Genomic DNA, 12,488 nt, shown 5'->3' on the forward strand with positions numbered 1-12,488 from the left:
CGTCTTAACTTGGGGATGCCCCGGAAGGCATTCCCTCTTTCGTCTCAATTCATCGGTATGTCATTTAAAGCTACATTTTTATTCATCACATGATATGAGTTTTGCTTGAAGCGTTGTTTGCTTTGGTTTGCTTTTGCTTTCACTTTGCCACAATCAATGTTTGTTGGACACACATATTTAAGAGAGATACCACATCATTAAAATTTATTAAAATACTCCATGTGCTTCACTTATATCTTTTAAGCTTAGCAGTTGCTCTAGTACTTCACTTATATCTTGTTGAGCACGGTGGCGTGTAAATTTTATAGAAATAATATGCTCTCATTCTTCATTTATATTTGTTTGAGAGTTAAAATAAATAGTGACGATAATTTTCATGGGTCATAAGCCTAGATAAAAAATAATGGGTGTTCAATGAGTGATAATTAAACCATCATGTAGCACATATAGAAAAATTAATGATATTGATATGGTAATATGAAAAAGGTGTGAGTGCATTATTATTAATTCAGAGAGGTGTCGATATTAAGAGATGTTAAACTTCTTGTTCATCTAAAAAATTAAAAGGGCACGGTGATGATGTGTGAGCATTTCTATTCCTTATTGAAATTCTAGTGTTGTTTTGAGTCGGAGTCGCGCGATGGTTAATTCCTATCAACCCTCTCCCTTGAGGCATGCGAGTAATACTTTGATTTGTGATAAAACTAATAAAACTTTGCAATAAGTATATGAGTTCTTCATGACTAATGTGACATCATGAACATAGACAATCTCACCTCCTTATATTTGCTAGCCTCTTCGGTACCATGCATAGCCCATTCTCACCTCGAGGATTGATGCAATTTTCGTTGATGCATCAAAACCCCGTGACATGACACGCTCTATTGCACATAAACCTTTTTATATCCTCCTCAAAACGAGCATGTGACCGCCGACGAGGACGAGCGAGGGACGATGCGATGGGGATCAGAGGGGCGGCGCGGCAAGGTGCTCGTCGACAAGCAGCGAAGGGGCAACACAAGGGGGTTCCCGCCTGCGCCAGGGAAAAGGAGACGGGGTGGCTGCAGAGTGTTGCTTGCCATGATACTAATGTGCGCTTGTCCGCTTTTATGTCTACGCATTGAGCATTCACCGTCCATGCGTGTCCGCTAGGCGGACCGGTGACCCAAACAGACGAAAAACAAGTCCATGCGTGTCCGCTAGGCGGACCGATGATCCAAACAGATGAAAAACAACAAATAAAATCAGTATCCGTTTGAGACTTTGGGTCACTGGGTTGGAGTTGCTCTTAGTGATTAGAAATAAAATATTGAAGTGCCCTCACGGCAAACCCTTTGGGTATAAAGATAAAAATTATGCAACGCAAGAAATACCAATAGCAGTCAAGCTCTACACTGAAGCACAACGAGAATGCACAAAGTAGCCATGTTCTCCTGCAACCAGAAGACCTACATAGCAAACTGGCAAAAAGATCTATATAAACCTTCTATTCCATGAAAATAGGTATTATGCTATCCAGTCAGGTGCCTCGCTGACCACTTCAAGTACAAAAAGGAAATTACAACGCCGGAGCAATGATTATTAACAAAGAATTTCTAAGTGTTTACATTATTGTACACACACCATCGACCATCCGACGGAGATGCCGTGGCTTCTGTAGAGTTCAAGATCATAACCTCAAAGCTGAAGGCATCAGGATGAAGGCAAAAAAAGGGCATCATGCTCGTCTCGCCTCGAGAAAAAGCGCGGGCATCAATCAAAAGATTGGAACTGATGCAAAAATAAAAGAGTAGTGGCAGCTGGAGCACCGCACAAAATAATCCATCTAGTCCCTTCCTAGCTATCTCAAGCATGTCTCTATGGACCCTTTGCCTAATCCTCTGCCAGAATCAGCTTGTGCCAAATGAGGTGCAATGAGGGCATCCAATTTGACAACCCAGAGTGCAACTGCAGACGTCGTTTGTGGCATCGTTTGGAAGTATACAATAATGTCATCCAGATACGAACTAAAGCTTACTGCTGATGAACTTTGGTACAACCAATCCTCATCAATTGCCCCAACAAAATCAACAAGAACCTGCAGGGAAGAAACATGGCAAAACAAAAGACAGTACATACTGTATAAATTACCTGAAACTGAATGGATGTTCTGATACTATGATGTAAACAGGAAAAAGATACTGACCTGCAAAAGCTCAGGTAATGATGATGTTCGTCGCAGCCGCTTAACCCACAGGTTGTGCGAAGACTTCATCCACAAACCAGCAAAAGCTGCCGTAGGCATGCGTGCCTACATCAGCGCACACAAAATGAGGGGAAAATACGATTAAGAAGCTGCTATGAAATACATACACTATTTGTGACCAAACAAGTGACTGGCGATCCAATACAGAAACATAACTCAACTTTGAGTCACCATGTATCATAGTTTCTTAGCGTAGATCCCAGACAATAAACTCTGCGTAGAACAACCATTTTCTAGTACTCACCTCAATAGCATGAATGGCTGCTTTGAGTGCCTGTAGCTGCGAAGGAAGAACTTTATGATTTGGCACATCGTACAAATCCTCAGGCTCCCTGCATGTTGCCACATGTATAGCATATCTTTCTTCAAGGTCAAAACCAACCTCAAAAGTAGAGTGGCATATTCTGCAATGTCTTTCATCTCTCCAATACAGATCATGACAGCTTTCACAATGAACGAGTGATTCCTTAAATGATCTCTTGCCACACTTAACAGCAGTAAGGGAAGAATAGAAAGAAGTCCAGATCCATTTATCTAACGCCTGCAACCTTTCCCACTTTGACATCTTCTCATCACTTCTCCTCCCAACTTCAATTCCTATTGCAGATGATGCATTTTGAAGATTACCAGCTAGATATGTTGGAACAGAAGCACTGTCAATGTCTGATAGGGGTGAAGCTCCATCTCCACTACTTGGCTTGGGTGAATATCTGTTTCCACTGCTTGTCTCGGAACGAGAAGAATCAGATGATGCTGTGAGCGCAACTACACACCCATCTTCCAAGTGTTTTTTCATGCCTTCGAAAAGACATGATTGCCTCTTTTTCATTGATGCAAGAAGATGAGCTTCCCTGGTGCCTCTGATGTCTAGGACAGACAATAGCGAGAGTAAATCCTGCAATGCAAACAAAAAAAGAGCCGGTAACTTTATTTGTGGGAGTTTAACCTCAAGTGATTAAATAAGAGGCAAATTTAGATACTACGCAAATTAATCAGGTGGGCAACCTGTGGTGAATCTATCACTTCCCAGTGACCATCTTCTGAGGACTCAAAGTAAACCCTACGGTGACCTGGATCATCTGCTCTACAAGGGCCAAGGAAGAGCCAGTAATTGTTGTATCTGCGATCTGATCCTAAGAGAACAATTTGTGGCTGATGTGCAAATCTTGTGGGTGATTCGTTAGCTCCAGAGTCGGCAATGTAATCCTGACCCCTCAGGCTTCCTGATTGTCCTTGCATAGAAGAATCAAAACTGTGCGAGCTTCCTGGTCTATTTAAGTACTCATCACTAGATTGATAAATGGTTCTTGTAGACTTCTTTATCTTCCCACCTGAGGCATGTGACTGTGCTCTCTGTATGTTAGACAGGACACTTTGTGGTTCCTATGAAAGGTAGAAAACAATAATATAAGATTCTGCAGCTTTCCAACAGGGAATACAAATAGAGAATAGAACATTTGTATGAAGGCTGAGCTTTAACTTGGAACGTGAACACAACAAAGTTATCCAAGATTAAGTTCCCCAACAACTGAGAAATGGCTATTGTATGTATTTTCGCTTCAAATACTTCAAAAAAGTTATACGGTAACCTAAGGCAGGCATTATCCACTTAAGATACATATCCTAATGCAACTAGTATCTACTTAAAATGTCCATTTCTCCTAATTCTGCCTAAGCCGTAAGGAGACACGAACATAGTATAGTTAGGAACTTGGGATAATCAATTATAAGTACGATCATTTATGTTAGTTGTGGAGAAGTGAATAAAGCACATCAACAGAAAAAAGAAAATTCAGTGGAGGTAAATTTGCATAAATGATTCATGGGTTTGGGTGATTTAAAAGAAAAAAGAACTGACATAATGCCATAATCTTCTAAAAAATGAAACCTTGCTCTCTTAACTCATCTGATCACTTCTAAAAACATCCAAACTATTCATGTACGGAGTACTTACATTACCAAGACAGAGAGCAATATAGTCAGCTAGGAAACTTCATACAGGGCAACATTAACAATAATGAAAAAGAATAATGATCCTTTAAGTCCTGAATGGTCGTTTTGCAAGTTCAGTACTCCCTCCAATCCATAACGAGTGTTGCAGTTTTGAACTAAGGTTATGTTATGACCGGCGTACATTATAGCCGGCGGAGGCCCACGGGCTCAGGCAGTGTTGCAATTTTGAACCTTAACAAGTGTTGCAGTTTTGAACTAACCTTAACAATGTTGCAATTTTGAACTAAGGTTGAACTAACCTTAGCTCAAAACTGCGACACTTATTTTGGATCGGAGGGAGTAAGGTTTAAGCAATGATGCCTTGAACAAAGATGAGATGTTGCAATTGAAATATACTGGAAGACTGAAGGTTACCTCAAGCCTTGGAACAGAACCAGCACCAGAAACAACATCTATCAAAGCAACCAAGCAATCCAGCTTCTCATCGATGCTTAGGTCTGAGTACTCGCCTTCCATCAACCCCAGAAGCCATCGTTCTCCAGAATAACTTTCATCAATTTCACTGCATTTATTCATATTTTTATGTATGTTTTTCTGTTTCCACCTGACAATTCTACTTTCATGCTCAGGATAACTCTCTTGTGGACCATCAGATTCATCACCACTGCTGCTAGCATCCCCACCATCATCAACAGTTCCAGAATCCTCGGTATCTGATCTAGGATCTTCTTTTCCTTTAATCCGAGGATCAACACGGAGACGATATGCAGAAGGCGCAATCTTCTCAAACAATGTGATGTCACCAGAAAGAGTTGAGAAAATAAGCTGCTCTACTTCTGATGCGCCAGAGAGATTAAGATCAATAATCTGAAGAGAACAATCAAGTAAATGCCACGGAGATACTCAACCAAAAGTATATACAGAAGGCCAGCTATCATCAATATGAACAGTTTATTTCTGCAACTACCTGTGGTGATTTGGCAAGTTCAGCAACCTTTAACCCACCGCTTCCTTTCTTAGACAATAGCTCAAACAATTCACCTTTCAGTGTACGAGGACGTAACCCATATTTAACCATTTGATTTTTTTCCTATAATTAAATAAAAGGATATATGTTACTTTGAAACATAATAGAAGTACTTGTAGGGGGGATCTATTGCTACCGCATATATACAAATATTGGTAGCTGTAACCTGAAAGGCATGCACACCCACATACAAGTGTTAGATCTAGAATAATGAGGTGTCTCATTAAGTACCTTGTTAAAGAAATTCCGATTCAATATATGATGGTCTGAACCAAAACCTGAAGCAACCAGAACCTGGCGTAGTATTTCAACCCAAGTAAGAGAATTCAGGGATTTAATCCAAAAATTCACATCGAATTCTTGTTCTCTAACCTGAAAGAGAAACATAGAGGCAAACCATTTAGCTATTGCATTTTTCAGAATAAGTTCTTCAAACAGGAAGCAGGTATGCAGGATGATAGTTCTCTTATGCATTCATTCAAGACATTCGCCCTAATGAAGCAGCATTAAGTAGTCTGAATTCTATCTAGTTACCTCCCATCGAATCTATAAGAAAAGAAAGCAAGACAATTACTAGCTCAGTGAAACTCGGACTCTGGTCCTCATTTTATGGGAAGTATGACAAGAAACTGAAACAGAAGTTTTGGTGCTGCAATTAACAAAGTCATGGAACTAAATAAATGTAAACATGAGAAGAATAGCATAGTCAGTTTCTTCACACAAAGTAGTATGATTTGTCAGACCATATAGAAAGATAAGGATCATGTTGATGTCACACTTATTGGCTACTGCACGATCACTGTTACTCAATGTAATGAATTACGATGAACACAAGTCAGTAGCATCATGCTACTAGAAAACAAAGCCGATTCATCCTAAGCTGTCATTTATTAGACCCTGTAGGCCCATATTGTTCTTCAAGGAAACCATTAACTTGATACCCAGAGTAGACTGGAACAGGAGCATAATAAAAAAAAGTGCATGGTAATGAAACGGTTCGACAAATTGCTCAACTTCAGCACTAGTCTAAGACCATATACTTTGACTTCCGAATGCAGCATCATATTCGAACTATAAACTTTACACAGTGTGCAACAAATTCGCCAATACTTCTGCCAACATAAATAAATATACCCAACAAGGTACAATCAGACAGAAGAAAACTAATAAAATGAACCTACTACTAAGTTCTCCACTCATTCAAAAATCATCTGTGAACTGTCCGACAATGCTGAAATGACACCACAGCATAATAGCTCTAGAATAAGCACAATGTAATTCTATCTTGGAAATGAACTACAGTGTACAGCACATTTCAAAACTCACAAAGTTCAGAAAGCTTAAGAATCTGCTATCTTTAGACGATCTTGGAACAAACACACTGCCGCTGCCCCTTTCTGTGTTTAACATAAGTAGCTTGAGAAGACTGACATGTACTTTCCCCAACAACGAGGAGTCCTGGAGGTCACATTTGCACAATAAGAAAATAATACAGCAAATCATACCAATTTCAGGGAGATTTAACAAAATTTGCACCTTGTCATGAAATGCTTGTGCAAACTCATCAAATGTAAAGGGATGAACATCCATACTACCAAAATGCGTGTAGACAAACCGGACAACCTGCCAAGAATATTTTTGAATTAATAGATGCTAGCCACAGTTCCAACATGAAAACTAGTAGAGGAAAGCCGGGCGCACTAAAATCTACGAGCACGACAGTAACACAAACAATAAGTGAAGGAAGAAAGAATTTTTCAGTTAACCAAGTACATACGGGCTATTGTGATTTTTAACAACATGCTTAGGCCACTAATGCTCCAAACAAAATAACCAAATATATTATAGGAGACATGTCTAATATTCCTGCTGGCCAGATGAAACTAAATCCGGTAAACTACTGGTTGGACTCATGAACAAAATTGGAACCAGTATGGAAAGATTACTGAAGCCAGTCTTGTTCCACGACCAGCATTAGATATGTACGATCATTCACTATCATGGTTTTCGAATTGATGAGTTGACGAGTCGTTCAAAGGTAGCGACTCGTGATGAGTCGAACCTGGCCAGTCGAAGAGTCGCGACTAGTCGAGGGGTTTCAGTCAACCCTGGCAGTGCAACTCGTCGAGAAGTCGACGACTAGTCGCGTGACTCAAAATCCATGTTCACTATGCAGTAAATTCCATAAGTAAATAGAATATAGAAGTTGGACAGACTGATCATGAGCTTTTTTCATTTCATGTAAGGTAAATTCCATTAATGATGATAATACCATTCATGTATTCTCAAAGTAATGTGTTGCATTTAACCTGGAAGAGCTTTTTCACCATTTCAGGTGATGACTCCCAAGGTTTTGTGGGAAATGGTTGTTTCATCCTGACACCTGGTGGAGGAAACCTGGCAAGTAAATCTGCAAGAGAAGCACTAATACTTAAGTAAATTGGCTTATATTAGAAAAAATGAGAACAAAGAGGTAGAGGATGATATTGCAAACCTTTACAAAGGGGGCAGCCATGTCTCCCAGTTGAAGAAAGATGAGCTGAACATCTTAACGGATTAGGACCTGCTTGTAACTCACTGAGCTCAAGCTCCTCATCATCAACTAAAGTAGCCTGTTCAGTTCGTAGTTCTGAGGATTCTGATTCATCAACTGAAAGATGGCACTCCACTGGAGGATGCTCCGTCAAATCAGTAACTCTGCCACATGGCACCTAAAATGGCGAGAAATCACCATTAGCATACTACACAAAAGGCAGATTAAGTTCCGTTTAACCAGATTAAAAAGGTTCAGATTCTCATTCTAGAGGACTAGAAGTTAGCTCATTATCTCCATATGTGGACTTCTCCAAGTAATAAAGCTTACCTTTCTTTTACTCGGTGGAGGTCTACTCTTTTTGTTTACTTTCTTCCGTGGCAAAGTTTGTCTCTGCACCTAATAAGGTTAAAAGGAGGAAATTCTGAGTTGCTAATTCAGAATATACAACTACTAAAGTTTCAAATAACATAGGCTGTATCAGATCAAATTAAATAAGCAACTTTACTTGGGCAAGCTTTCGATCACAATCTTCGAATGGTCTCAATGACCTCAAGCAACCACTTTCATCAATGAAACTGGAGCAATCTTGAATTTCTGCAGTTTGGGAATACATTGCATGCCATACTGTCATTAGACCTTTGCCCTTTCCATGCCTCCTCATAGGATCATTGTTCTCAAATGGCAACGTGGATCTCCGAGCAGTAGGCGACATGATCTGCAGATAAACATTTTTTTTAGAAAGGTGGGCACCTGACGTTAGAGGTCTCAATATAACAAATGAAAACAAATTAACATGGATTACAATTACAAAAAGGGACAATAAGCACAAAAGGTCAGTTTAGCTGACAGCATCTTCATCTCAGGCACAAAAATAATTTGTCAATCAGCAACTGGCAAAAGAACACAAGATTTCTAAGAAACAAATACAGTGGATATCTAATCTTACATCTAACCAAATAAAAATGACCATTAGAGTGCCTTCAGAAAGACTGTTATAGCTGAATAAAAGTGATACTAAGGCAGGAACTGTAAATCTTTTATACCAATTCAAAAGTGGGGGCCATCTCTTGGCCCACAAAATACATGGGATTTCTTATTCTATATCCTGGCTCAAAAGTTTCCAGAAGCCATTTATCTAATTACAAAAAAGAGGCCTAATAATAAAATAAAGATAATGCGGGATCAGACTGACTACCAGCAGTCCAGCACAGAAGATGACACTAGCTCATGATCATGATGGCACCAAATGGTATGGCAACAACCAGTAAACAATGATTAACACGGAAAAAAAATATGTGCTAGAAACGATAATGAAAATGTGTACTTAGCCTAAATAATGAGTTAGTGACTATGCTTTCCTAAAAGGCTCTGGTACTGAAAACAAAAAAAATAATATCTTGACCATACTGACTATAAGCACCAGTCGTCATTAGCCACACACAGTGAGACGAGGCACAGCACCAACTTGAAGCAAAAGCTGTGTTAGAAATGAAAATGAACACTTGAGCAGCCTAGGCAATACCTTTCTCTTCTTCAAAACGCTTTGATCCTGGTAGGAATGATGTCCTGTGGTATCTGCGATCAATTCAACATGATATTGTGAGGGTATTAACCACATCTACAGAATGCAATTCGAACATTAAGTATGCAAAATACGTTAGCAGCATTAGTGTTAGAAAAGATCAAATGGGGATTGAAGGTGCTTGCAGATCCTGCCAGTTGTACTCTCCTTGTTTAACCAGAAGTCTAGTTTAGTGCCATTACAAAGCAACCACGACTTGAAGCACCAATGAATAGGACAAACACAATCAAGCAAAAGCTGCTCGATACAATCTCCTTATTACAAATGAGTGAAGCCAACGAAAAGGTTGGGACTTCCATAGCATGCTAACTCGTTAACACAGTTAGTATTATTTTGAGATGGGACACAAGAATGAGGGAATGCATGGCCGAAAGAGAAGGATGAAACTTACATAGCATGGTAAATAAACAATTACAGTAAATATCAGTGTTTTGAGATGGAACATAAGAAATGCTACACTTACCAAACAAAAAATGAGACAATTACCAGAGTTGTTAATAGAACTGTGCGGTTGATCAAGCTTCAAATCAGGTCTTTTGCATGGTTTAACCTACTGGGACACATAGATAGAAAAATATGTCTATGATGATAAATGACTTTCTCGGCAACCTTTAGTGCTACTAGAGACAGACCCCTGACATGGACATGTGCCCTTTCAGGAAGGGGATCGAAATCACCCCCAAGAGATGGACCATCCTTGCGGAAGACTTTCCTCAGAATTATAATCCTTTGGAAATAGGACTTGCGATCGAAGTGTGTGTTTCTCTCCTACAAGGCTCATACTCCTACCAAGAGTAATGTCATCCTCGGGCTGGAAACCAGCAATACCTTGCATTGGAGATTGACTTGAATTGGAAGACCTGCTGCTGCTACATCTAGGCCAATTTGATCTTGCACTAGCTTGTGTTTCCATGTGAACCTCTGCAGCTTCCATGTGCCTCCTCTCTTTCCGCCTCCGCTCTTTGAACCATATTCTGACCTGGTTGTGTGTCAAACCAACAGATGCCGCATACTCTGTCACGTCCTCCGGCTTCGGATATTGTACCTCTGGATCGGGAAATTTTTAGCCAGAGCACAAAAAGTTGAACAGCAAAAAAACAAGACATGACAGCAGGAAAAGAGCTCGAAACACTAGCAAACTGTTTACCAGAATAAAAACTCTCCAGCATCTGGATTTGCAGGGGAGATTTCTTCGTCCCTGCATTATCGCTCTTGGCGAGAAATCCTTTGGCCATCATCTGGAGAAACCCATAATTAGGTACCGGCGCACAGAGCAGGCGAGGCGAGTGACAGTAAACACCATGTTACCAAACACTAAAAGGCCCGGGAAATGGTAGCTTCACGAATCTTAATTTGTGTTCAAAGGGCTTAAATGCTGAGAACAGTGACAACACAACTGGGAAGCAAGTAAGCACAAAATTACATAATCCAGCCTTTTCCAGTTGCCAGGGGCGGGAGCAACTCGAATTTCTCTCGTCGGCTGAACCATGGGCGGATCCAGGGCCAGAAATTGCGGGGGGCAGTGAGTGGTGTTTGAACTTAATCAGTGGGTGAAAACAAGCTCGTACCTCACAACAGCCCAATTGGAAGAGCCCGCGGACGGGGCGCAGGCGGCGAAGTCGCGACGGGGAGGAACGGGGACGGCGATGGAGGCGACGCGCATGAGAGGCGGGTGTGCGCCACGGGCAGCGAGGAGCGGCGGTGGCCGGCGGGCGTGGGGGTTCTAGGCGGCGGCCATGGATGGGGAGGCGGCGGCGAGGTGCGGTGCTGGGGGTGGTCGGGAGGTGGCGGGGAGGTGCGGTGCTGGGGGGTGGTCGGGAGGTGGCGGCGGGGGTGGGGTTCAGCGGCGGTGATCCGGCTCCGGGGTGGGGGCGCGGGGAATGGAGGCGGCGGGAGGGAGAGGGGAGGGACGCCCAAAACCCTTAGCGACGAGTGGGCCCGCCGTTTTCCCTTAAACCCTTGGAGAAAGGGAATGGCCGAATGTGGATTAGCTACCGCAGATATTTTATTTCTCCTAACTGCTACTCCTACTACTACTTTGCTAGTCTGCTTGCTGGTCGCGTCTCGCGTGAACGCAAACCTGGCTAAATGGGCCGGCCCGGCCTGAGATAAACGGACCAGGCACGGCACGGCCCGACCAAACACGTTTAGTACACGGGTCGTGTTGGGTCAACATGCGTGTCGACTTTCGAAACCCAGACACGGCATTACTATTAAACGGGCCGGTCCATCGTCATGTTCGGCCCGACCAAACACGTTTAGTATACGGGTTGTGTTGGGTCGACATGCGTGTCGATTTTCGAAACCCAGATACGGCATTATTATTAAATGGGCCGGTCCATTGGCATGTTTAGCCGACGGACCATCTATTATTTAACACTAGCAAATATGTGCGTGCCTTGTAATAGGGAGTAAAGATTTTATTTTGTTTTAAGCTATTATTTTAATTTTGATTCAATTTTGATTCTGACTCGTCATATTATGATGTGCACTTACGATTTTTATCTAAGCCATCATTTTAATTTTCATTCAATTTTGATTCTGACTCATCATATTGATGGCGTGTACATACAATCACACTCACACAACATCTGGATGAGTTGTTCGACACTAACGAGGGCGACCTATAAATTAAGTTTGTTTAAGAAAGCATATACATATCACTTTTATATACACCGGATGGAACACAAATTAAGATCGTACTTATCGGTTCGATATTAACGTTCGTGACTATCACACAGATAGTTCGAATATTTTTAAAATAAACCATTATGTACTTATAATATTCATGAATCTATAAATGTATCTACATTCACAAAATTGCTTATATGTCCACTATAAAAAGATAGTGTAGTCCGATGGTTGCGTAATAAACCATTATGTACTTATAATATTAACGGAGCTCCACGTGGAGGGGGCACCCCAAAGCGGCCACATGAAGCCCCATTAGGCGCGGTTCGAAACACAACTGGGACTAAATGTTTGGACCTTTTGACCTAATTGTTTATTTTCGGTTGAAAAACCAAGACTAGAGGCCCTTTAAAACCAGGATTAAAGGTCCGTTTTCCACTAGTATAGTTGCATATATTCGAGACTTCTAATAACTTGTATCACTATTTTAAGACATGTGTTCGATCATGAATGA

At 41.2% G+C, this 12,488-nt stretch overlaps 1 protein-coding gene across 1 annotated transcript; it reads right to left on the minus strand.

Annotated features, from left to right (window-relative positions):
• Positions 1–1,474: 1,474 nt before the first annotated feature.
• Positions 1,475–11,261, minus strand: LOC123424846 (homeobox-DDT domain protein RLT3-like). The gene is made up of 17 exons (XM_045108543.1): positions 10,912–11,261; positions 10,491–10,581; positions 10,172–10,390; positions 9,284–9,336; positions 8,267–8,476; positions 8,089–8,157; positions 7,720–7,936; positions 7,535–7,635; positions 6,762–6,848; positions 6,552–6,683; positions 5,457–5,597; positions 5,166–5,288; positions 4,613–5,065; positions 3,251–3,628; positions 2,490–3,140; positions 2,186–2,290; positions 1,475–2,077 (listed from the first exon to the last, which is right to left on the minus strand). The coding sequence occupies exons 2-17, from the start codon at positions 10,579–10,581 to the stop codon at positions 1,841–1,843; spliced, it is 3,267 nt and encodes a 1,088-aa protein (XP_044964478.1). The 5' UTR covers positions 10,912–11,261; the 3' UTR covers positions 1,475–1,840.
• Between the last annotated feature and the right edge of the window lie 1,227 nt (positions 11,262–12,488).

The sequence above is a fragment of the Hordeum vulgare genome, chromosome 2H, assembly GCF_904849725.1.
Source record: "Hordeum vulgare subsp. vulgare chromosome 2H, MorexV3_pseudomolecules_assembly, whole genome shotgun sequence".
Classification (NCBI taxonomy): Eukaryota; Viridiplantae; Streptophyta; class Magnoliopsida; order Poales; family Poaceae; genus Hordeum; species Hordeum vulgare.